At 34.9% G+C, this 25953-nt stretch overlaps 1 protein-coding gene across 1 annotated transcript; it reads left to right on the top strand.

Moving 5' to 3' along the window:
* Window positions 1-52: 52 nt before the first annotated feature.
* LOC145283925 (uncharacterized) lies at window positions 53-25953 on the top strand. The gene is made up of 21 exons (XM_080133025.1): window positions 53-436; window positions 1252-1711; window positions 2128-2304; window positions 2690-2940; window positions 3758-4217; window positions 4634-4810; window positions 5196-5446; window positions 6264-6723; window positions 7140-7316; window positions 7702-7952; window positions 8767-9226; window positions 9643-9819; window positions 10204-10454; window positions 11272-11731; window positions 12148-12324; window positions 12710-12960; window positions 13772-14231; window positions 14648-14824; window positions 21330-21580; window positions 23940-24313; window positions 25341-25953. Exons 1-21 carry the CDS (start codon window positions 209-211, stop codon window positions 25951-25953), a joined length of 6543 nt encoding a protein of 2180 aa, XP_079989151.1. The 5' UTR covers window positions 53-208.

Genomic DNA, 25953 nt, shown 5'->3' with positions numbered 1-25953 from the left:
TCGTAAATTTCCAAATATAACTTTTCTTTTTTTTTTTTTTTGTTTTCTACTTACATGTTGCCAAATGAATTTCGTGATTTCGAATAAAAGTAGCGTTATTTATGAAAGACGATGTCTTGAAAATTATTAAATACATTCCGTAGATTGCAAATTAACGGATCGGCCATGTTTTGTTTTCTTTCTAGCAACATGTCCGCTTGTGGAAAGCATGGAAGATGATACATTATTGCCGGATGATGCTATTACACTCGAGCCCAATCCAACAGGAAATCCTGGAGATGTCAGACCCACTGGTCCTGGATGGATAACAACTACACCAAACGACAGAGTTGCAACACTTACTGTTGGAGAAGATATCAAATCTGGTGGTGTACTTACACTCGTCAACCCAAAGAACGTCAAACAATACGTTGTGGAATTTCTTAAGCCCACTACAGTAAATTTATATACATTTTTTTGATTTTTCAACATTCGTTTTAAGTATTCGTAATACATTTTCCTGTATAGTATTTGTTTTAGAAGTATTTTCAAGCACTTTCGATGAATTACGGTTAATTTATAGAAAAAAAAGCAAAACAAATTAGAATCAACGTGATACACCCGTTATTTCTGATTTTAAGTAATTCTTCTCAATAAGTTAAAAATTGTAAAAAAAAAAGAATTTATTTTGCTTACTATTACAATAAGAGACGTTCAACAAAAACTTAGCGGCTTGGCAGTGTGTCGGCTGTTTCCCGTGTTTGGCACTTGTTTTCGATTAAAAAACAGGAATTACTTTTGTAGTTGCAACATATTATATGTAAAACTAATTTGTATATGCGGGGAAAAACTACTTTTAAGAATGAGGAACAAATGATTATAGTCAGTCGAATTTTCGACAGCTCGGACAAACGAAGAGAGAATTATAATTATGAATCTGTCATTGTTGCATTGTTGTACATATATCAAATTGGTTTCGTTTTACATATAATAAAAATGTTAACTCGTAAAATATGTCTTGATGATATTTTCTTAATTATTAAATATCTATAGTGCTAATGAGGGGCTGCTTTGGTTAAAATATATAAAATGTATCCCATGTTTTTTTATTTTCTTAAAACATTTTTCAGTCGTGTCAAATAATCTATTTTTGTATCATTTAATGTAGGAATAATTTTACTCAGAAAGACAAATTGCTTTATTTATATTTAGCTTACGATCTAAATTTTACATTTTTAAGACACATTTAAAATATTGTTTTGTTTTTGACAGACAACGACTACAGTGTCCGCTGGAGGAATACCTGGAGCAGTAACTACACCAGTTGGAGGTGCTCCAGGCGCAGCAACAACACCGGCTGGGGGTGTTCCAGGCGCAGCAACAACACCAGTTGGAGGTGCTCCAGGCGCAACAACACCGGCTGGCGGTGCTCCAGGCGTAGCGACAACACTGGCTCTAGTTGCTCCAGGCGCAGCCACAACACCAGCAGTAGTTGCTCCAGGCGCAGGAACAACACCAGCAACAACAATAGCTGAAGGTGCCCCAGGTGTAGTAACTACCCCTGCAGAAATTCTACCGCTCACACCAACTAAAGTTACATCCTCACCAGACGAGCCTGTTACCATTCCACCTGGTACAGACGCGACAGTGCTTAGAGTTACAATTATTCCTGAAGAACCGACAGCACCTGTTGAAGTGAAAATCTCTACTAAAATATGCATCAAATCAACAAGTAAGTGCTGTATTTAAAAAGTACTTTGTTGAGTTTACAAAGTAAGACGGAAAAGCTTTTTGCTGACAAATAAAACTTCTGGTTTGCCAATGCTTATTTGTGTTATTGGGATATTGATAACATTGTTTGTACGAAATATTTTTAAAATAATTTGTCCGATCCAGGAGATTTCCAGTATAAAATACGTTTAAAATATCACCTACAAAATAAACGTCAGCGGATCGTCGTATATGCGCTAAAATATACACAAATAACAATAATCAATCGTTGTATAATAAATGCTCAGTATGAATCAGTTTACTGCTTGAATAAAAACGTAAGTTATAATTTTTATACAAGTAGAAAACTTAATGTAAACATTTACTATGTTGCTGTTCACTTCATGTGCGAAAATTCTGTTGTTGTCATTCTTGTAGCTGTAACGACAACTGTTTCCCCTGCTGTAACTACGCCAGCTACCTCAACAACTGTTACACCAGCTGTTACAACACCCGTTACTCCCGTGACCACTGCACCACCAGCAGTAACTACAACAACCACACCAGCACTAACTGCAACTACAACACCAGCAGTAACTACGGCTACAACACCACGTAATTACCTTTTTTCATTAAAACTATATTGTCTGTCCTACCAGATATATTCTTCCTCTGCGTTTTATATGTTTTCTTAATTATAATAATTATTTAGATTTTATCATTTTCTAATGTGCTTGTCAAGCAGATAATATCAGTAATTCATCATTGGCGTTTTCGTTTCACTATTTACATATATTTTCACTTGAATATATTTATCGTAAATTTCCAAATATAACTTTTCTTTTTTTTTTTTTTTGTTTTCTACTTACATGTTGCCAAATGAATTTCGTGATTTCGAATAAAAGTAGCGTTATTTATGAAAGACGATGTCTTGAAAATTATTAAATACATTCCGTAGATTGCAAATTAACGGATCGGCCATGTTTTGTTTTCTTTCTAGCAACATGTCCGCTTGTGGAAAGCATGGAAGATGATACATTATTGCCGGATGATGCTATTACACTCGAGCCCAATCCAACAGGAAATCCCGGAGATGTCAGACCCACTGGTCCTGGATGGATAACAACTACACCAAACGACAGAGTTGCAACACTTACTGTTGGAGAAGATATCAAATCTGGTGGTGTACTTACACTCGTCAACCCAAAGAACGTCAAACAATACGTTGTGGAATTTCTTAAGCCCACTACAGTAAATTTATATACATTTTTTTGATTTTTCAACATTCGTTTTAAGTATTCGTAATACATTTTCCTGTATAGTATTTGTTTTAGAAGTATTTTCAAGCACTTTCGATGAATTACGGTTAATTTATAGAAAAAAAAGCAAAACAAATTAGAATCAACGTGATACACCCGTTATTTCTGATTTTAAGTAATTCTTCTCAATAAGTTAAAAATTGTAAAAAAAAAAAAGAATTTATTTTGCTTACTATTACAATAAGAGACGTTCAACAAAAACTTAGCGGCTTGGCAGTGTGTCGGCTGTTTCCCGTGTTTGGCACTTGTTTTCGATTAAAAAACAGGAATTACTTTTGTAGTTGCAACATATTATATGTAAAACTAATTTGTATATGCGGGAAAAAACTACTTTTAAGAATGAGGAACAAATGATTATAGTCAGTCGAATTTTCGACATCTCGGACAAACGAAGAGAGAATTATAATTATGAATCTGTCATTGTTGCATTGTTGTACATATATCAAATTGGTTTCGTTTTACATATAATAAAAATGTTAACTCGTAAAATATGTCTTGATGATATTTTCTTAATTATTAAATATCTATAGTGCTAATGAGGGGCTGCTTTGGTTAAAATATATAAAATGTATCCCATGTTTTTTTATTTTCTTAAAACATTTTTCAGTCGTGTCAAATAATCTATTTTTGTATCATTTAATGTAGGAATAATTTTACTCAGAAAGACAAATTGCTTTATTTATATTTAGCTTACGATCTAAATTTTACATTTTTAAGACACATTTAAAATATTGTTTTGTTTTTGACAGACAACGACTACAGTGTCCGCTGGAGGAATACCTGGAGCAGTAACTACACCAGTTGGAGGTGCTCCAGGCGCAGCAACAACACCGGCTGGGGGTGTTCCAGGCGCAGCAACAACACCAGTTGGAGGTGCTCCAGGCGCAACAACACCGGCTGGCGGTGCTCCAGGCGTAGCGACAACACTGGCTCTAGTTGCTCCAGGCGCAGCCACAACACCAGCAGTAGTTGCTCCAGGCGCAGGAACAACACCAGCAACAACAATAGCTGAAGGTGCCCCAGGTGTAGTAACTACCCCTGCAGAAATTCTACCGCTCACACCAACTAAAGTTACATCCTCACCAGACGAGCCTGTTACCATTCCACCTGGTACAGACGCGACAGTGCTTAGAGTTACAATTATTCCTGAAGAACCGACAGCACCTGTTGAAGTGAAAATCTCTACTAAAATATGCATCAAATCAACAAGTAAGTGCTGTATTTAAAAAGTACTTTGTTGAGTTTACAAAGTAAGACGGAAAAGCTTTTTGCTGACAAATAAAACTTCTGGTTTGCCAATGCTTATTTGTGTTATTGGGATATTGATAACATTGTTTGTACGAAATATTTTTGCAATAATTTGTCCGATCCAGGAGATTTCCAGTATAAAATACGTTTAAAATATCACCTACAAAATAAACGTCAGCGGATCGTCGTATATGCGCTAAAATATACACAAATAACAATAATCAATCGTTGTATAATAAATGCTCAGTATGAATCAGTTTACTGCTTGAATAAAAACGTAAGTTATAATTTTTATACAAGTAGAAAACTTAATGTAAACATTTACTATGTTGCTGTTCACTTCATGTGCGAAAATTCTGTTGTTGTCATTCTTGTAGCTGTAACGACAACTGTTTCCCCTGCTGTAACTACGCCAGCTACCTCAACAACTGTTACACCAGCTGTTACAACACCCGTTACTCCCGTGACCACTGCACCACCAGCAGTAACTACAACAACCACACCAGCACTAACTGCAACTACAACACCAGCAGTAACTACGGCTACAACACCACGTAATTACCTTTTTTCATTAAAACTATATTGTCTGTCCTACCAGATATATTCTTCCTCTGCGTTTTATATGTTTTCTTAATTATAATAATTATTTAGATTTTATCATTTTCTAATGTGCTTGTCAAGCAGATAATATCAGTAATTCATCATTGGCGTTTTCGTTTCACTATTTACATATATTTTCACTTGAATATATTTATCGTAAATTTCCAAATATAACTTTTCTTTTTTTTTTTTTTTGTTTTCTACTTACATGTTGCCAAATGAATTTCGTGATTTCGAATAAAAGTAGCGTTATTTATGAAAGACGATGTCTTGAAAATTATTAAATACATTCCGTAGATTGCAAATTAACGGATCGGCCATGTTTTGTTTTCTTTCTAGCAACATGTCCGCTTGTGGAAAGCATGGAAGATGATACATTATTGCCGGATGATGCTATTACACTCGAGCCCAATCCAACAGGAAATCCCGGAGATGTCAGACCCACTGGTCCTGGATGGATAACAACTACACCAAACGACAGAGTTGCAACACTTACTGTTGGAGAAGATATCAAATCTGGTGGTGTACTTACACTCGTCAACCCAAAGAACGTCAAACAATACGTTGTGGAATTTCTTAAGCCCACTACAGTAAATTTATATACATTTTTTTGATTTTTCAACATTCGTTTTAAGTATTCGTAATACATTTTCCTGTATAGTATTTGTTTTAGAAGTATTTTCAAGCACTTTCGATGAATTACGGTTAATTTATAGAAAAAAAAGCAAAACAAATTAGAATCAACGTGATACACCCGTTATTTCTGATTTTAAGTAATTCTTCTCAATAAGTTAAAAATTGTAAAAAAAAAAAAGAATTTATTTTGCTTACTATTACAATAAGAGACGTTCAACAAAAACTTAGCGGCTTGGCAGTGTGTCGGCTGTTTCCCGTGTTTGGCACTTGTTTTCGATTAAAAAACAGGAATTACTTTTGTAGTTGCAACATATTATATGTAAAACTAATTTGTATATGCGGGAAAAAACTACTTTTAAGAATGAGGAACAAATGATTATAGTCAGTCGAATTTTCGACATCTCGGACAAACGAAGAGAGAATTATAATTATGAATCTGTCATTGTTGCATTGTTGTACATATATCAAATTGGTTTCGTTTTACATATAATAAAAATGTTAACTCGTAAAATATGTCTTGATGATATTTTCTTAATTATTAAATATCTATAGTGCTAATGAGGGGCTGCTTTGGTTAAAATATATAAAATGTATCCCATGTTTTTTTATTTTCTTAAAACATTTTTCAGTCGTGTCAAATAATCTATTTTTGTATCATTTAATGTAGGAATAATTTTACTCAGAAAGACAAATTGCTTTATTTATATTTAGCTTACGATCTAAATTTTACATTTTTAAGACACATTTAAAATATTGTTTTGTTTTTGACAGACAACGACTACAGTGTCCGCTGGAGGAATACCTGGAGCAGTAACTACACCAGTTGGAGGTGCTCCAGGCGCAGCAACAACACCGGCTGGGGGTGTTCCAGGCGCAGCAACAACACCAGTTGGAGGTGCTCCAGGCGCAACAACACCGGCTGGCGGTGCTCCAGGCGTAGCGACAACACTGGCTCTAGTTGCTCCAGGCGCAGCCACAACACCAGCAGTAGTTGCTCCAGGCGCAGGAACAACACCAGCAACAACAATAGCTGAAGGTGCCCCAGGTGTAGTAACTACCCCTGCAGAAATTCTACCGCTCACACCAACTAAAGTTACATCCTCACCAGACGAGCCTGTTACCATTCCACCTGGTACAGACGCGACAGTGCTTAGAGTTACAATTATTCCTGAAGAACCGACAGCACCTGTTGAAGTGAAAATCTCTACTAAAATATGCATCAAATCAACAAGTAAGTGCTGTATTTAAAAAGTACTTTGTTGAGTTTACAAAGTAAGACGGAAAAGCTTTTTGCTGACAAATAAAACTTCTGGTTTGCCAATGTTTATTTGTGTTATTGGGATATTGATAACATTGTTTGTACGAAATATTTTTAAAATAATTTGTCCGATCCAGGAGATTTCCAGTATAAAATACGTTTAAAATATCACCTACAAAATAAACGTCAGCGGATCGTCGTATATGCGCTAAAATATACACAAATAACAATAATCAATCGTTGTATAATAAATGCTCAGTATGAATCAGTTTACTGCTTGAATAAAAACGTAAGTTATAATTTTTATACAAGTAGAAAACTTAATGTAAACATTTACTATGTTGCTGTTCACTTCATGTGCGAAAATTCTGTTGTTGTCATTCTTGTAGCTGTAACGACAACTGTTTCCCCTGCTGTAACTACGCCAGCTACCTCAACAACTGTTACACCAGCTGTTACAACACCCGTTACTCCCGTGACCACTGCACCACCAGCAGTAACTACAACAACCACACCAGCACTAACTGCAACTACAACACCAGCAGTAACTACGGCTACAACACCACGTAATTACCTTTTTTCATTAAAACTATATTGTCTGTCCTACCAGATATATTCTTCCTCTGCGTTTTATATGTTTTCTTAATTATAATAATTATTTAGATTTTATCATTTTCTAATGTGCTTGTCAAGCAGATAATATCAGTAATTCATCATTGGCGTTTTCGTTTCACTATTTACATATATTTTCACTTGAATATATTTATCGTAAATTTCCAAATATAACTTTTCTTTTTTTTTTCTTTTGTTTTCTACTTACATGTTGCCAAATGAATTTCGTGATTTCGAATAAAAGTAGCGTTATTTATGAAAGACGATGTCTTGAAAATTATTAAATACATTCCGTAGATTGCAAATTAACGGATCGGCCATGTTTTGTTTTCTTTCTAGCAACATGTCCGCTTGTGGAAAGCATGGAAGATGATACATTATTGCCGGATGATGCTATTACACTCGAGCCCAATCCAACAGGAAATCCCGGAGATGTCAGACCCACTGGTCCTGGATGGATAACAACTACACCAAACGACAGAGTTGCAACACTTACTGTTGGAGAAGATATCAAATCTGGTGGTGTACTTACACTCGTCAACCCAAAGAACGTCAAACAATACGTTGTGGAATTTCTTAAGCCCACTACAGTAAATTTATATACATTTTTTTGATTTTTCAACATTCGTTTTAAGTATTCGTAATACATTTTCCTGTATAGTATTTGTTTTAGAAGTATTTTCAAGCACTTTCGATGAATTACGGTTAATTTATAGAAAAAAAGCAAAACAAATTGGAATCAACGTGATACACCCGTTATTTCTGATTTTAAGTAATTCTTCTCAATAAGTTAAAAATTGTAAAAAAAGAAAAATTTTATTTTGCTTACTATTACAATAAGAGACGTTCAACAAAAACTTAGCGGCTTGGCAGTGTGTCGGCTGTTTCCCGTGTTTGGCACTTGTTTTCGATTAAAAAACAGGAATTACTTTTGTAGTTGCAACATATTATGTGTAAAACTAATTTGTATATGCGGGGAAAAACTACTTTTAAGAATGAGGAACAAATGATTATAGTCAGTCGAATTTTCGACAGCTCGGACAAACGAAGAGAGAATTATAATTATGAATCTGTCATTGTTGCATTGTTGTACATATATCAAATTGGTTTCGTTTTACATATAATAAAAATGTTAACTCGTAAAATATGTCTTGATGATATTTTCTTAATTATTAAATATCTATAGTGCTAATGAGGGGTTGCTTTGGTTAAAATATATAAAATGTATCCCATGTTTTTTATTTTCTTAAAACATTTTTCAGTCGTGTCAAATAATCTATTTTTGTATCATTTAATGTAGGAATAATTTTACTCAGAAAGACAAATTGCTTTATTTATATTTAGCTTACGATCTAAATTTTACATTTTTAAGACACATTTAAAATATTGTTTTGTTTTTGACAGACAACGACTACAGTGTCCGCTGGAGGAATACCTGGAGCAGTAACTACACCAGTTGGAGGTGCTCCAGGCGCAGCAACAACACCGGCTGGGGGTGTTCCAGGCGCAGCAACAACACCAGTTGGAGGTGCTCCAGGCGCAACAACACCGGCTGGCGGTGCTCCAGGCGTAGCGACAACACTGGCTCTAGTTGCTCCAGGCGCAGCCACAACACCAGCAGTAGTTGCTCCAGGCGCAGGAACAACACCAGCAACAACAATAGCTGAAGGTGCCCCAGGTGTAGTAACTACCCCTGCAGAAATTCTACCGCTCACACCAACTAAAGTTACATCCTCACCAGACGAGCCTGTTACCATTCCACCTGGTACAGACGCGACAGTGCTTAGAGTTACAATTATTCCTGAAGAACCGACAGCACCTGTTGAAGTGAAAATCTCTACTAAAATATGCATCAAATCAACAAGTAAGTGCTGTATTTAAAAAGTACTTTGTTGAGTTTACAAAGTAAGACGGAAAAGCTTTTTGCTGACAAATAAAACTTCTGGTTTGCCAATGTTTATTTGTGTTATTGGGATATTGATAACATTGTTTGTACGAAATATTTTTGCAATAATTTGTCCGATCCAGGAGATTTCCAGTATAAAATACGTTTAAAATATCACCTACAAAATAAACGTCAGCGGATCGTCGTATATGCGCTAAAATATACACAAATAACAATAATCAATCGTTGTATAATAAATGCTCAGTATGAATCAGTTTACTGCTTGAATAAAAACGTAAGTTATAATTTTTATACAAGTAGAAAACTTAATGTAAACATTTACTATGTTGCTGTTCATTTCATGTGCGAAAATTCTGTTATTATCATTCTTGTAGCTGTAACAACAACTGTTTCCCCTACTGTAACTACGCCAGCTACCTCAACCACTGTTACACCAGCTGTTACAACACCCGTTACTCCAGTGACCACTGCACCACCAGCAATAACTACAACAACCACACCAGCACTAACTGCAACTACAACACCAGCAGTAACTACGGCTACAACACCACGTAATTACCTTTTTTCATTAAAACTATATTGTCTGTCCTACCAGATATATTCTTCCTCTGCGTTTTATATGTTTTCTTAATTATTATAATTATTTAGATTTTATCATTTTCTAATGTGCTTTTCAAGCAGATAATATCAGTAATTCATCATTGGCGTTTTCGTTTCACTATTTACATATATTTTCACTTGAATATATTTATAGTAGATTTCCAAATATAACTTTTCTTTTTTTTTCTTTTATTTTCTACTTACATGTTGCCAAATGAGTTTCGTGATTTCGAATAAAAGTAGCGTTATTTATGAAAGACGATGTCTTGAAAATTGTTAAATACATTCCGTAGATTGCAAATTAACGGATCGGCCATGTTTTGTTTTCTTTCTAGCAACATGTCCGCTTGTGGAAAGCATGGAAGATGATACATTATTGCCGGATGATGCTATTACACTCGAGCCCAATCCAACAGGAAATCCTGGAGATGTCAGACCCACTGGTCCTGGATGGATAACAACTACACCAAACGACAGAGTTGCAACACTTACTGTTGGAGAAGATATCAAATCTGGTGGTGTACTTACACTCGTCAACCCAAAGAACGTCAAACAATACGTTGTGGAATTTCTTAAGCCCACTACAGTAAATTTATATACATTTTTTTGATTTTTCAACATTCGTTTTAAGTATTCGTAATACATTTTCCTGTATAGTATTTGTTTTAGAAGTATTTTCAAGCACTTTCGATGAATTACGGTTAATTTATAGAAAAAAAAAGCAAAACAAATTAGAATCAACGTGATACACCCGTTATTTCTGATTTTAAGTAATTCTTCTCAATAAGTTAAAAATTGTAAAAAAAGAAAAATTTTATTTTGCTTACTATTACAATAAGAGACGTTCAACAAAAACTTAGCGGCTTGGCAGTGTGTCGGCTGTTTCCCGTGTTTGGCACTTGTTTTCGATTAAAAAACAGGAATTACTTTTGTAGTTGCAACATATTATGTGTAAAACTAATTTGTATATGCGGGGAAAAACTACTTTTAAGAATGAGGAACAAATGATTATAGTCAGTCGAATTTTCGACAGCTCGGACAAACGAAGAGAGAATTATAATTATGAATCTGTCATTGTTGCATTGTTGTACATATATCAAATTGGTTTCGTTTTACATATAATAAAAATGTTAACTCGTAAAATATGTCTTGATGATATTTTCTTAATTATTAAATATCTATAGTGCTAATGAGGGGTTGCTTTGGTTAAAATATATAAAATGTATCCCATGTTTTTTTATTTTCTTAAAACATTTTTCAGTCGTGTCAAATAATCTATTTTTGTATCATTTAATGTAGGAATAATTTTACTCAGAAAGACAAATTGCTTTATTTATATTTAGCTTACGATCTAAATTTTACATTTTTAAGACACATTTAAAATATTGTTTTGTTTTTGACAGACAACGACTACAGTGTCCGCTGGAGGAATACCTGGAGCAGTAACTACACCAGTTGGAGGTGCTCCAGGCGCAGCAACAACACCGGCTGGGGGTGTTCCAGGCGCAGCAACAACACCAGTTGGAGGTGCTCCAGGCGCAACAACACCGGCTGGAGGTGCTCCAGGCGTAGCGACAACACTGGCTCTAGTTGCTCCAGGCGCAGCCACAACACCAGTAGTAGTTGCTCCAGGCGCAGGAACAACACCAGCAACAACAATAGCTGAAGGTGCCCCAGGTGTAGTAACTACCCCTGCAGAAATTCTACCGCTCACACCAACTAAAGTTACATCCTCACCAGACGAGCCTGTTACCATTCCACCTGGTACAGACGCGACAGTGCTTAGAGTTACAATTATTCCTGAAGAACCGACAGCACCTGTTGAAGTGAAAATCTCTACTAAAATATGCATCAAATCAACAAGTAAGTGCTGTATTTAAAAAGTACTTTGTTGAGTTTACAAAGTAAGACGGAAAAGCTTTTTGCTGACAAATAAAACTTCTGGTTTGCCAATGTTTATTTGTGTTATTGGGATATTGATAACATTGTTTGTACGAAATATTTTTAAAATAATTTGTCCGATCCAGGAGATTTCCAGTATAAAATACGTTTAAAATATCACCTACAAAATAAACGTCAGCGGATCGTCGTATATGCGCTAAAATATACACAAATAACAATAATCAATCGTTGTATAATAAATGCTCAGTATGAATCAGTTTACTGCTTGAATAAAAACGTAAGTTATAATTTTTGTACAAGTAGAAAACTTAATGTAAACATTTACTATGTTGCTGTTCACTTCATGTGCGAAAATTCTGTTATTGTCATTCTTGTAGCTGTAACGACAACTGTTTCCCCTGCTGTAACTACGCCAGCTACCTCAACAACTGTTACACCAGCTGTTACAACACCCGTTACTCCCGTGACCACTGCACCACCAGCAGTAACTACAACAACCACACCAGCACTAACTGCAACTACAACACCAGCAGTAACTACGGCTACAACACCACGTAATTACCTTTTTTCATTAAAACTATATTGTCTGTCCTACCAGATATATTCTTCCTCTGCGTTTTATATGTTTTCTTAATTATAATAATTATTTAGATTTTATCATTTTCTAATGTGCTTGTCAAGCAGATAATATCAGTAATTCATCATTGGCGTTTTCGTTTCACTATTTACATATATTTTCACTTGAATATATTTATCGTAAATTTCCAAATATAACTTTTCTTTTTTTTTTCTTTTGTTTTCTACTTACATGTTGCCAAATGAGTTTCGTGATTTCGAATAAAAGTAGCGTTATTTATGAAAGACGATGTCTTGAAAATTGTTAAATACATTCCGTAGATTGCAAATTAACGGATCGGCCATGTTTTGTTTTCTTTCTAGCAACATGTCCGCTTGTGGAAAGCATGGAAGATGATACATTATTGCCGGATGATGCTATTACACTCGAGCCCAATCCAACAGGAAATCCCGGAGATGTCAGACCCACTGGTCCTGGATGGATAACAACTACACCAAACGACAGAGTTGCAACACTTACTGTTGGAGAAGATATCAAATCTGGTGGTGTACTTACACTCGTCAACCCAAAGAACGTCAAACAATACGTTGTGGAATTTCTTAAGCCCACTACAGTAAATTTATATACATTTTTTTGATTTTTCAACATTCGTTTTAAGTATTCGTAATACATTTTCCTGTATAGTATTTGTTTTAGAAGTATTTTCAAGCACTTTCGATGAATTACGGTTAATTTATAGAAAAAAAGCAAAACAAATTAGAATCAACGTGATACACCCGTTATTTCTGATTTTAAATAATTCTTCGCAATAAGTTTAAAATTGTAAGAAAAAAAATTTATTTTGCTTACTATTACAATAAGAGACGTTCAACAAAAACTTAGCGGCTTGGCAGTGTGTCGGCTGTTTCCGGTTTTGTCACTTGTGTTCGATTAAAAAACAGGAATTACTTTTGTAGTTGCAACATATTATATGTAAAACTAATTTGTATATGCGGGGAAAAACTACTTTTAAGAATGAGGAACAAATGATTATAGTCAGTCGAATTTTCGACAGCTAGGACAAACGAAGAGAGAATTATAATTATGAACCTGTCATTGTTGCATTGTTGTACATATATCAAATTGGTTTCGTTTTACATATAATAAAAATGTTAACTCGTAAAATATGTCTTGATGATATTTTCTTAATTATTAAATATCTATAGTGCTAATGAGGGGCTGCTTTGGTTAAAATATATAAAATGTATCCCATGTTTTTTTATTTTCTTAAAACATTTTTCAGTCGTGTCAAATAATCTATTTTTGTATCATTTAATGTAGGAATAATTTTACTCAGAAAGACAAATTGCTTTATTTATATTTAGCTTACGATCTAAATTTTACATTTTTAAGACACATTTAAAATATTGTTTTGTTTTTGACAGACAACGACTACAGTGTCCGCTGGAGGAATACCTGGAGCAGTAACTACACCAGTTGGAGGTGCTCCAGGCGCAGCAACAACACCGGCTGGAGGTGTTCCAGGCGCAGCAACAACACCAGTTGGAGGTGCTCCAGGCGCAACAACACCGGCTGGAGGTGCTCCAGGCGTAGCGACAACACTGGCTCTAGTTGCTCCAGGCGCAGCCACAACACCAGCAGTAGTTGCTCCAGGCGCAGGAACCACACCAACAACAACAATAGCTGCAGGTGTCCCAGGTTTAGTAACTACCCCTGCAGAAATTCTACCGCTCACACCAACTAAAGTTACATCCTCACCAGACGAGCCTGTTACCATTCCACCTGGTACAGACGCGACAGTGCTTAGAGTTACAATTATACCTGAAGAACCGACAGCACCTGTTGAAGTGAAAATCTCTACTAAAATATGCATCAAATCAACAAGTAAGTGCTGTATTTAAAAAGTACTTTGTTGAGTTTACAAAGTAAGACGGAAAAGCTTTTTGCTGACAAATAAAACTTCTGGTTTGCCAATGTTTATTTGTGTTATTGGGATATTGATAACATTGTTTGTACGAAATATTTTTAAAATAATTTGTCCGATCCAGGAGATTTCCAGTATAAAATACGTTTAAAATATCACCTACAAAATAAACGTCAGCGGATCGTCGTATATGCGCTAAAATATACACAAATAACAATAATCAATCGTTGTATAATAAATGCTCAGTATGAATCAGTTTACTGCTTGAATAAAAACGTAAGTTATAATTTTTATACAAGTAGAAAACTTAATGTAAACATTTACTATGTTGCTGTTCACTTCATGTGCGAAAATTCTGTTGTTGTCATTCTTGTAGCTGTAACGACAACTGTTTCCCCTGCTGTAACTACGCCAGCTACCTCAACAACTGTTACACCAGCTGTTACAACACCCGTTACTCCCGTGACCACTGCACCACCAGCAGTAACTACAACAACCACACCAGCACTAACTGCAACTACAACACCAGCAGTAACTACGGCTACAACACCACGTAATTACCTTTTTTCATTAAAACTATATTGTCTGTCCTACCAGATATATTCTTCCTCTGCGTTTTATATGTTTTCTTAATTATCATAATTATTTAGATTTTATCATTTTCTAATGTGCTTTTCCAGCAGATAATATCAGTAATTCATCATTGGCGTTTTCGTTTCACTATTTACATATATTTTCACTTGAATATATTTATCGTAGATTTCAAAATATAACTTTTTTTCTCCTCGCATGTTGCCATATGAGTTCCGTGATTTCGAATAAAAGCAGCGTCTGGTTCTTCCAAATCAGGCTGACTATTGGCTTCCTGAGACGAAATACTCCTACATTAAATTTCTGTTTTTTTGTTTCCTATCCTCTTTTTTAAACTTAAATATGTTCTACAAAAACAAAAACACTTCCTTACTGGCTTCCTAAATTAAAGCAGTCCAGACAATAATACTACAACATTTTTCTCTGCAACACTCAATTATTTTCTGCAAGGCCGAAAATGAAAACAACAATCCACCAAGAAGCACCAAACCAAGCTTCATGGTTTAGAAAGGAAATAATAAAAACAAATAAACTAAAATCCAAGAATGTTTATTTGAAGAAATAAAACAGATTTCACTAGACCTCGTCGGCGGGGTATCAGAATATGCCGACTGAGCCCCTGTAGAGAATAGAAGTTCTTCAATGGGGCTACTTGTTGACCGTAGGTAGCAACCCGTAATGTCTTGGGACGGGATCCTGGTGGTAGATGACTAGGGAAAAAAGTTGTGGCCCTGCAACACATCACTTCTGTCTTTATCTTGACTAGACGGGAAGTCGGAGAGGCCCGATCCGATCAATCGGATAGTCATGCCAAGCCCTAACAAATGTTAATTACAATATCACGAAAAAAAAATTGAAGTTTAAAGATAATACAAACTCTTACTCTTACTACAAACACAAGCAACCCAAATAAGTGTTAGAAGGCGGTGGCAAGGGTCAATCAATTGCTGAGATAAAACCACACAACTGTTCCCTACCCGATGTTTCTCTTAAACTGGTAAAATAAAACTAAAGGAGGAATCAGGAAGCGATGGCATAAACTCAACCGATTGAGTATATCTTTTTGTATCCTTGGGATGAAAGGGCGAATCACATTTGGGCTCCAAGGAAAGTGGCGAGCAAGAAAGATGAAAAACTAATCAACTATATATGGATCTAATAACTAAAAAAAGAAAAAAACAGAAAAACCAAAAGAACCTACTCTGACGTTTCAGACGTCACCAGCTCAGACAGTGAGCAAGAAGTTAATCTTGAACATATTGATAAAGAAAACTTCCCAAGATTCATAGTTATTGAAACCTTGGAAGGAAAAGGCCAGCGATCTGTCTCCATTCCTAATTGAAAAAGTATTAACTCAAAATAGCAATCCTAAAACATTTTTTAAAAAATGAAAGACGGTAACTTACTTGTTATAGTAGACGATTACAAAGATGCAAAGGACCTCCTAAAAATGAATGAAAAAATTCCATATTCATAAATGCAAGACTTTTGCTCACGAAATGTTAAATACATCTAAAGGCGTCATAAGAAGCCATGAACTAACCTTAGCTACATCAGAAGAAATCAAAAATGCACTAAGAAAACAGGGAGTGATTGATCATGTCCGAATCAATATAAAAAGGAACGGTCAATCCATACCTACAACGACGTATATACTAATATCTAATACTCCAAAAATTCCAAAAGAAGTCAAAATTGGATATACAATTGAAAAAGTGGAACTATATATACCAGCCCCTCTGAGATGTTTTAAGTGCCAAAGATACGGGCACCATAGAGAACTTTGCAGAGGGCACAAAACGCGTGGAAATGTGGTCTAAATGAACCTAACCACATGGAAAACGAATGCCCCAATGAAACTAAATGCCCAAATTGCGTGGAAAACCATCCAGCATACTCCAAAACATGCAAAACCTTCCAAAAGGAAAAAGAAATTGTGGAAGTAAAATACAAAGAGAATATATCCTTCCCTGAAGCAAGGAAAATGGTAGACTCCTACCAAAAGTAAACACCTATGCAAACATCACAAAAAACTCCAAACTAACACAATAAACTACCAAGAGTTACTCAATAAATTTGTTTCTGAACTCCAAAAATTAATTAATACTTTAAAAACAAACCAAAATGAAACTAATAAGAAACAAATACTAGTATCCTTGAAAACTCAATTAAGTGACCAAAATCAAAAACAAGCTCCAAAGAGCAAAATAGAATCCGATCAACAAAAACTACAAATAAATCAACGTGAAATATCCAAGTCACGAACTAGGACAAAAGCAGACATTAAACACACAATATCAAGAAAGATGAAACAGAACAGGGAAACACAAAACCCTATTCCAAAGACCAAAATAAACAAAAAACAGAAACAGTATTAATTGAAAACGAAAATAAATTTGAATTAATCGAAATCCAGAGCCGGAAAGGGCACGTAATATAGAGCAAATCAAAAAGCCCTAAACCAAAACATAACAAACCCTCTACATCCAAAGAGATGAAAATAGATGAGAACTAAAAAAAAAGATAACTAAACCGAAAACACCCAAATAACAAACTAAAATACAAAACATGACACACAGAATCATACCGGATAGAAATAAGACAAATAATATAATCCAGTCGAATTGTCATGGTTTAAAGGCAAACTTAAATAAGCTCACTACTCTACTCGATAAATTACTCCCAGTAGCAGTCTGTCTCCAAGAAACCTTTATGAAATCGGATGACAATATAAAAATTAAAACCTACAATCAGTATAACTGTATACACAATACTGGGCTCAGGGCCTCTGGAGGTACATAAATCCTTATTAGAAATGACATACCCCAAATTTAAACACAACTTAATACTAAACTGCAGGCTACTTCAATAAAAGCAACACTCCACACAACCATCAACATTTGCTCACTATACATACCCCCCAATGAAAGCATCACAGAAAGAGATCTGAGCAAACTAATACAGCAATTTCCAACGCTATACATCATTATGGGAGATTTAAACAGCCATAATGAGATATGGGGAAGTGAAAAAACAAACAAAGGGGGGGGGACTATAGAAAATATAATAAATAACAAAAACCTATATCTGTTTAATGATAAAACACACTTATTTACACCCAGGAACTGGTACATTCACATCAATTGATTTAACATTATGTGATCCAACACTTGTCTTGGGTTACAAATGGAATGTACTAGAAGAGTCATATGGAACTGACCACTTTCCCATTACACTTGAAAACAATGATCCAATGCCAGAAAACAAAATACCCAATCGAACTTACAGAAGGCTGATTGGGAAAAATTCCAAAATTTATGTCGGACTAAACTAACATCGGATAATAACCCAAACCACATATTTTACCAATACACCGTATAATATTGCTGAGGAATGCATTCCAAAAAGCTCTACCTCCCCAAAATATAATGATGAAAAATGCAAAGTAGCCATCAGAACTCGTCGAGCTATACTAATGAAATTCAAAAAAGAACCAACTAAAGAAAATCTCGATAAATATAAAAACAGTAAAGCTAAAGCTCGCAAAACCATTAAAGAATCGAAGCGAACATCATGGAAAAACTATGTATCAAAAATAAATACAAATACAAAAAGTAAAAAGGTCTAGGACATGATCCATAAAATCTCAGGGAAAAGTAACAGCAACCCTACTAAACACCTGACCTATAATAACCAAAAAATTACTAGCAAGAAAGAAATGGTAGATTGTCTTGCTTAAACTTTTGCAAAAAAAAACTCCTCCTCCAAAAACTCTAACAAAAAATTTCAAATTATTAAGGAAAAAGCAAAAAAGGAAAAACTCAGTTTCAAACAAATAATACAGAAAAATACAACCAGCCATTCTCTAAAAATTAATTGAAAGTATCCCTATGCAAAGCTTATGACTCAGCTGTTGGCCCTGATCAAATCCACTATCAATTCATAAAACGACTTCCTGATACGTCTACAGATTACCTACTACAAATATTTAACGATATTTGGGAAAGTGGCAACGTCCCTGAAATTTGAGGCAAGCCATAGTAATCCCTATTCCTAAATCATCAAAGGACTCTACAAATCCCATGAATTACCGACCTACAGCACTCACTAGCTGTATTTCCAAAATAATGGAAAGAATGATTAACAGCAGATTAATATGGTACCTTGAGACAAATAATCTGATTACAGAGTATCAGTCAGGATTTAGGAATGAGAGAAGCCCCATGGACCACTTGATTCGGCTAGAAACCTTCATCAGAGAAGCCTTTATCAAAAAATAACATCTTACAGCAGTCTTTTTCGATATTGAAAAAGCATACGACTCGGCATGGAGGCATGGCATTATAAAAGATCTACAAGAACTAGAATTCAAAGGCAGAATGCCCATTTTTATCACAAATTTTATAAATGATAGACATTTTAATGTATGATTAGGTGATAACCTATCCATCAGTAAAAAACAAGAAACGTAGGTACCACAAGGAAGCATTCTGTCTGTCACACTTTTTAGCATTAAAATAAATAACATCGTCAAAAATATATATGTAGGAACAGAATTTGCCCTCTATGTGGATGATTTCCTGCTCTGCTATAGATCAAAATATATTCCAAGAATAGAACGCCATTTACAACTGTGTCTAAACAAAATAAATGAATGGACAACAAAAAATGAGTTTAAATTTTCAAAAGAAAAAGCAAAAGCCATCCATTTCTGCCAAATCCGGAAAATGCACCATGGCCCAATATTGAAACTGGACAATGAAATTATACCTATAGTTGATCAGTATAAATACTTGGGCATCATCTTTGATAAAAAGTTAACATTCATTCCTCATATTAAATACCTCAAACAAAAATGCAACAAAGCCATCCAACTCTTAAAAGTAGTAGCTCATACAGACTGGGGTGCAGACAACGACTCAGTAATTAAATTATACAGATTCCTTGTCAGATCCAAGTTGGATTATGGATGCTATATCTATGGATCCGCAAGAAAGTCCTGCATAAAGAATTAGATACAATACATCACCAAGGACTAAGATTGGCTCTAGGAACTTTCCCCACCTTCCCAGTGGAAAGCTTATATGTAGAAACAAATGAACCCTCGTTGTCACTTAGAAGAGAAAAACTAGGACTACAAAATTATACAAAATTGGCTTCATGTCCAACTAATCCTGCCTATAAATGTGTCTTCCACCCCAATACAAAAATCCCTTTGATAGAAAAGAAAATACTATAAAACCATAAATAAAGCCCAGATAGACATTGCAGCAATACACGAATTTGTAAAACTTAAATATCCCCCCTGGCTGACAAAACCACCAAAAATAATATCAGACATAATTAAGTATCCTAAAACAAAAACCAATCCAATCGTATATCAAGAAAAATTCCAATTAATAAAAGACAAGTATTCCAACACTCAACAATTTATACAGGTGGTTCAAAAGATGGAGACAACGTTGGATGTGCAGCCATACACAATAAAACAATCCTAATCAAAAGATTACCAGATAAAGCATCCATCTACAGTGCCGAAATATCAGCCATTGGTATGGCACTCGATCTTATAGAATCTTCTAAAGATAAACAATTCATCATCTGTTCAGATGCCAAATTAGTACTCGAAACACTGGAAACAGGAAACCAACGAACCCAATAATCACCAAACCCCTAAATAGATTTGATGATATTCATAATGATAAAAACATTCTCTTTTGTTGGATACCCAGTCATATCAACATAAAGGGTAACGATAGAGCTGACAAAGCAGCAAAAGCAGCACTAAATTTGACCCCAACCAAAGATAAGATGCCTCATACCAATCTAAAACAAACCATTAACAAATATATTAGAAACACATGGCAAGAGTCGTGAACTTCTGTACTAAAAAACAAAATATACCAAATCAAGGAAACCACAGGAAAGCAGAAACCAAACAAAAGAATGACCAGAAAGGAAGAAGTTATAACAAGTCTCTGAATAGGTCATACCTCTATGACACACTTCTACCTACTTAAAAAAAGAAGCAGCCCCACTCTGTATACCCTGACAGGAACCATACACAGTAAATCACATATTAACAAGATGCGAAGACTTGAAAACAAACTGACTGAATCTATATAATGAAAAAAATGTAAAGGACATATTCACTCATGTAGACCCAACTATCCTTCTCAAATATCTGAAGATAACAGGGTTACTCAACAAAATTTAAAAAAATACCTTATCTAACTGTATAAACATAGACACTGAACACCAGATACATGCATAAAACTTATAATTATTAATGTATATAAAAAAGACTCTGGCATTAAATGACCACATAGGTTGATATGCCATAAAACCAATCAATCAATCAATCAATAAAAGCAGAGTTATTTATTTAAGATTAAGTCTAGAAAAGTTTTAAATACGTTCCGTAGATTGCAAATTTACAGATCCGCCATGTTTTGTTTTCTTTATAGCTTCATGTCCACTTGTGGAAAACATGGAAGATGATACATTATTGCCGGATGATTCTATTACACTCGAGCCCAATCCAACAGGAAATCCCGGAGATGTCAGACCCACTGGTCCTGGATGGATAACAACTACACCAGACGACAGAGTTGCAACACTTACTGTTGGAGAAGATATCAAATCTGGTGGTGTACTTACACTCGTCAAACCAAAGAACGTCAAACAATACGTTGTGGAATTTCTCAAACCCACTCAGGTAAATTGTTACATCGGATTATATGCTACACGTCAGACTCCTATGTATCTTTTTAGCATAATCATACTATGCAAGGGGTTTTTACTGCGTAAGTTAGCTTTTTAATTCATGTGACACTTTTAAATACCGTTTGTACAAGAAATAAAGCATTCAATTTTTTGGTTAAAACCTCAATACAAAACCGTTTCTACGTTTATTTTGTTTATTTTGATTTTTCAATATTCGTTTTAAAACATTTTCGATACGTTCTTGGACTTAAAAAAATTTTTCTAAGCCATTTCAATAAATTATCGTTTATCGTTATAAATAAAATTACCAAAGTAAATAAGAAACAGTGTGATACATACGCACAGTGGTTGTTCCTGAAGTAAAGCAAAATATATTCTTCACAGTAAGTTCAAAAATTAAATAAAATATTGTTTACTATAACAAGTGAAATGAAAACGAAGCTCACCAGCTTCGAAATGCGTCGTATGTTTTGCATGTTTTGCCGTGGAAAAAGATTGTATTCGTAATTTGGGATTTATATAAGTAAGACCAATTTGTATATGCGGAATAATCTGGAGGTAAACGTATTTCGGACAACTAAAAGAAAGAGAAAGTCGGAGTTGAAAATTTGTCGATGTTTGTTGTATTATTGTTGAATCAGGATTCTAGTTATTTTATTTAAAACGAATAGAGCCATTAAATACATAAGCAATCTCTACTTATATATAAAAGGCATTTTATCTCTGTGTGTGCTTGTGTGTGTTTGTGGCTGTGTTTGTGTATGAGAGTTCGTTCCTTATAGGCTCCGAAATGGCTTGTCATACTTTTTTGTTGTTTTCACACAAATCTACTTCATGTTCTGAGATACGTCTGGTATCGGAATGCCTCCCATAGGTATCGAAAATCGATAATACAAAAAATACGATTAAAAGTAACATTCTCATGCAGCCTAGCATCACAAGTGCATTTATGAAGTTTTATAACCGCATAAGCAGAGGGACCCAGCGTATAAATCAATAGTAGGTTATTTGATAAAACAGGCGCGCGTTCGAAACGATTGTTTCTGTTTAGAGCACAACTGAAGCATGATATATGACTTCTGCATTTTAAACTTTAATTCAAATATAAAAACAATTTTATGAAATCAGCAATAAGTGTTCTACAATGTATTGTGGACTAAGTCATTGCAGGGAGGCAATGGAGTGATGTGAAGCTTCCTCCCGGTACATGCTGCGGATCCCCGATTAGAGCAGGCGATCGATCGATTAAATTTTAAAAAATGGGCGGTTTCGATGAAAATAAGCATATTGCGATGTAGAACATTCATTGATCCTTATCCAATCACGAGCGAAGTTGTGTCTCCCTGCTAGTTAATGAATAGATCATAAACATTTCAGTAATACTTCTGGATAATTCTCTGTTTCTTACTGACTTTTTAACGAATCGGAGTCATTTTTTTATATTTGTACATTCCTAATATAAATGATAAATGCAAATGTCTTTGAAATCTATCCTAACTATATTACCATTAAAGCGACTTATGCTCATTTAATTGTATGATATAAAATGTTTCAAATAATGTATATATAGTAATCTACTAACGCCCACAAACAGCCATAGGTATTCCTAATTTTGATATTTATGTTACAGTTTGTAATAAATGAAAAATCTTTAATATACATTCCTAATGTATCATGTAAGGAATGATCAATATAAGTAGATATTTTTAAATAAAAATTGCAATTAAACAAATATTTTGCTTTTTTTTTTTTAATTTTTAGAATATATATGTTCTGTTAAACAGTTGGATTAAAAATATGCTTTATTTATTGTCAAAGTTTAATGTGCACATGTATGTAGTTGCCGGTTTACGTGTTGAAATAGTTAACCTATTGATTATTTATCAATTACATTTTTATTATTAAGCATTCACTGTACTAAAGATTCATTGTACTGTTGTTGTTTCACGACGTTTCGGCCAACTATTTGGCCAAAACCATGGTAAGGCGACAACAACTATGGAAGGCAGTAATTGCTGAGAATGTAGTTAGGAGATTCGGAGCTCCTATCCCGTTGCGGTTACCACCAGACACAGGTCAGAGGAATGGTTGGCCGAAACGCCGTGAAGCAACAACAACTAAAAAAAGATAAGGATAATAGTCCGCAATAAACAAATTAATCTGAGGTTTATCCTATGTTTTTTTTTTCTTGTAGCCTATTTCATAATAGTGTTTTCACATTAGTATCTTTGTATTATTTATGTCCTAATTTTACTCGAAAATCGTTTGCCTTCTTTTAGATATGCTGTCAGATGGTTAACTATTATTTGATTTTGTCTGCATTTAAGACTGTATTATTTTGTTTTTGACAGACAACGACAACAGTGTCCGCTGGAGGTATACTTGGAGCACGAACAACAACGCCAGTTGGAGGTGCTCCAGGCGCAGCAACAACGCCAGTTGGAGGTGCTCCAGGCGGAGCAACAACGCCAGTTGGAGGTGCTCCAAGCGGAGCAACAACACCAGCTGGAGGTGCTCCAGGCGCAGCAACAACGCCTGTTGGAGGTGCTCCAGGCGCAGCAACTACACCTACATCAACTAAAGTTAAATTTTCACCAGACGAGCCCGTTATCATTCCACCTGGTACAGATGCGACAGTCGTGAGAGTTACAATTATACCCGATGATCCAACAAAACCCGTTGAAGTGAAAATCTCCACTAAAATCTGTATCAAATCAACAAGTTAGTGTTAATGAGTATTTTAGTTATTAAAAAAAACGCAGAAATTTGCATTACAGTTTAGAGTTCATGTCCTTTACAAAAAGTGATATTGTTCAGCGTGTGCTTTAACATATCATGACCCAGCAGTTATATTAAAGATTTAAACACGTTTTCTTACGAAACATTTTTAGGCAAAGTGACTTAATGTATTTAATCTACATATCTATAAAAGTGAGAATGTGTGTATGTGATGACGATTCTCAACCTATATACTCAACGAATTTTTCAGGCTTGAAATTTAGTATATAGATTTATCAGACATATGGAAAACTAATCGGGTTTCATCCGGAAAAAAGGGCTGCTAAAGGGTCGAATTTTAAAAATTGGTACGTGAGTGTCATCGGATTTTTATCTGTTTATCAACTGTTTCGCGAATGCGCATACGTGAATCGTCACATGACAGATTACTTATGTTAAGAATAAGTAAGTTTCAAAACAGTTTTAAAAATCATGTTAAGCTTGCCTAATGGTTATTGTACTGGACTCACTGTGCTTAGGTTTTAGTTTCGATCTCAGATCGAGTGTTTTTTTTTTTACTTACAAGAGGTGAACTGTTTAGAAAAAAAACATAACACTCGCATGTACATGTCTCAGTTTTTCTTTTTCGTTTTTTTTAACTTCATTTTTTACAAATGAATTTTACTACTGTATTTCTGTTTATGATAAATAAGAATTTTGCATTAATTAAAATATAATATTTGTGCGTATTTTACGACCGAGCACAGCCAGGCGGCCTACTAGTCTTTTTAAACATTTTCTGAACATCGTTGTTCATCTATCATGAGTAATTTTCAGGAATAACTAATGTTCATACACTGCTTTCTGCAAAATATTTTTATGTGGACCAGAAGAGGAAATCAAATTATTTTCATTGGTTTTATATATATATATATATATATATATATATATATATATATATATATATATATATATATGCATATATATATGTATAATATGTACAAATAATTAATCATTTCTTCCTCTTCTTTTAGCTGCAGCAACAACAGTTTCTCCAAGTATGACTACTCCTGCGGTTACAACGAGCATTACTCCAGTGACTACTGCACTGCCAGCAGTAACTACAACTACCACACCAGCAGTAACTACAACTACCACACCAGCAGTAACTACAGCTACCACACCAGCAGTAACTACAACTACCACACCAGCAGTAACTACAACTACCACACCAGCAGTAACTACAGCTACCACACCAGCAGTAACTACAACTACCACACCAGCAGTAACTACAGCTACCACACCAGCAGTAACTACAACTACCACACCAGCAGTAACTACAACTACCACACCAGCAGTAACTACAACTACCACACCATCAGTAATTACTACTGCCACACCAGCAGTAACTACAACTACCACACCAGCAGTAACTACAGCTACCACACCAGCAGTAACTACAACTACCACACCAGCAGTAACTACAACTACCACACCAGCAGTAACTACAGCAATCACACCATCAGTAATTACTACTACCACACCAGCAGTAACTACAGCAACCACACCAGCAGTAATTACTACTGCCACACTAGCAGTAACTACAACTACTACACCAGCAGTAACTACAGCGACCACACCACGTAA

This window comes from Euprymna scolopes, chromosome 8 (assembly GCF_053919585.1).
Source record: "Euprymna scolopes isolate OS-2025 chromosome 8, ASM5391958v1, whole genome shotgun sequence".
Lineage (NCBI taxonomy): Eukaryota > Metazoa > Mollusca > Cephalopoda > Sepiida > Sepiolidae > Euprymna > Euprymna scolopes.
Note: the sequence above shows the minus strand (reverse complement) of the source record. Positions and strands in the feature narration are given on the sequence as shown.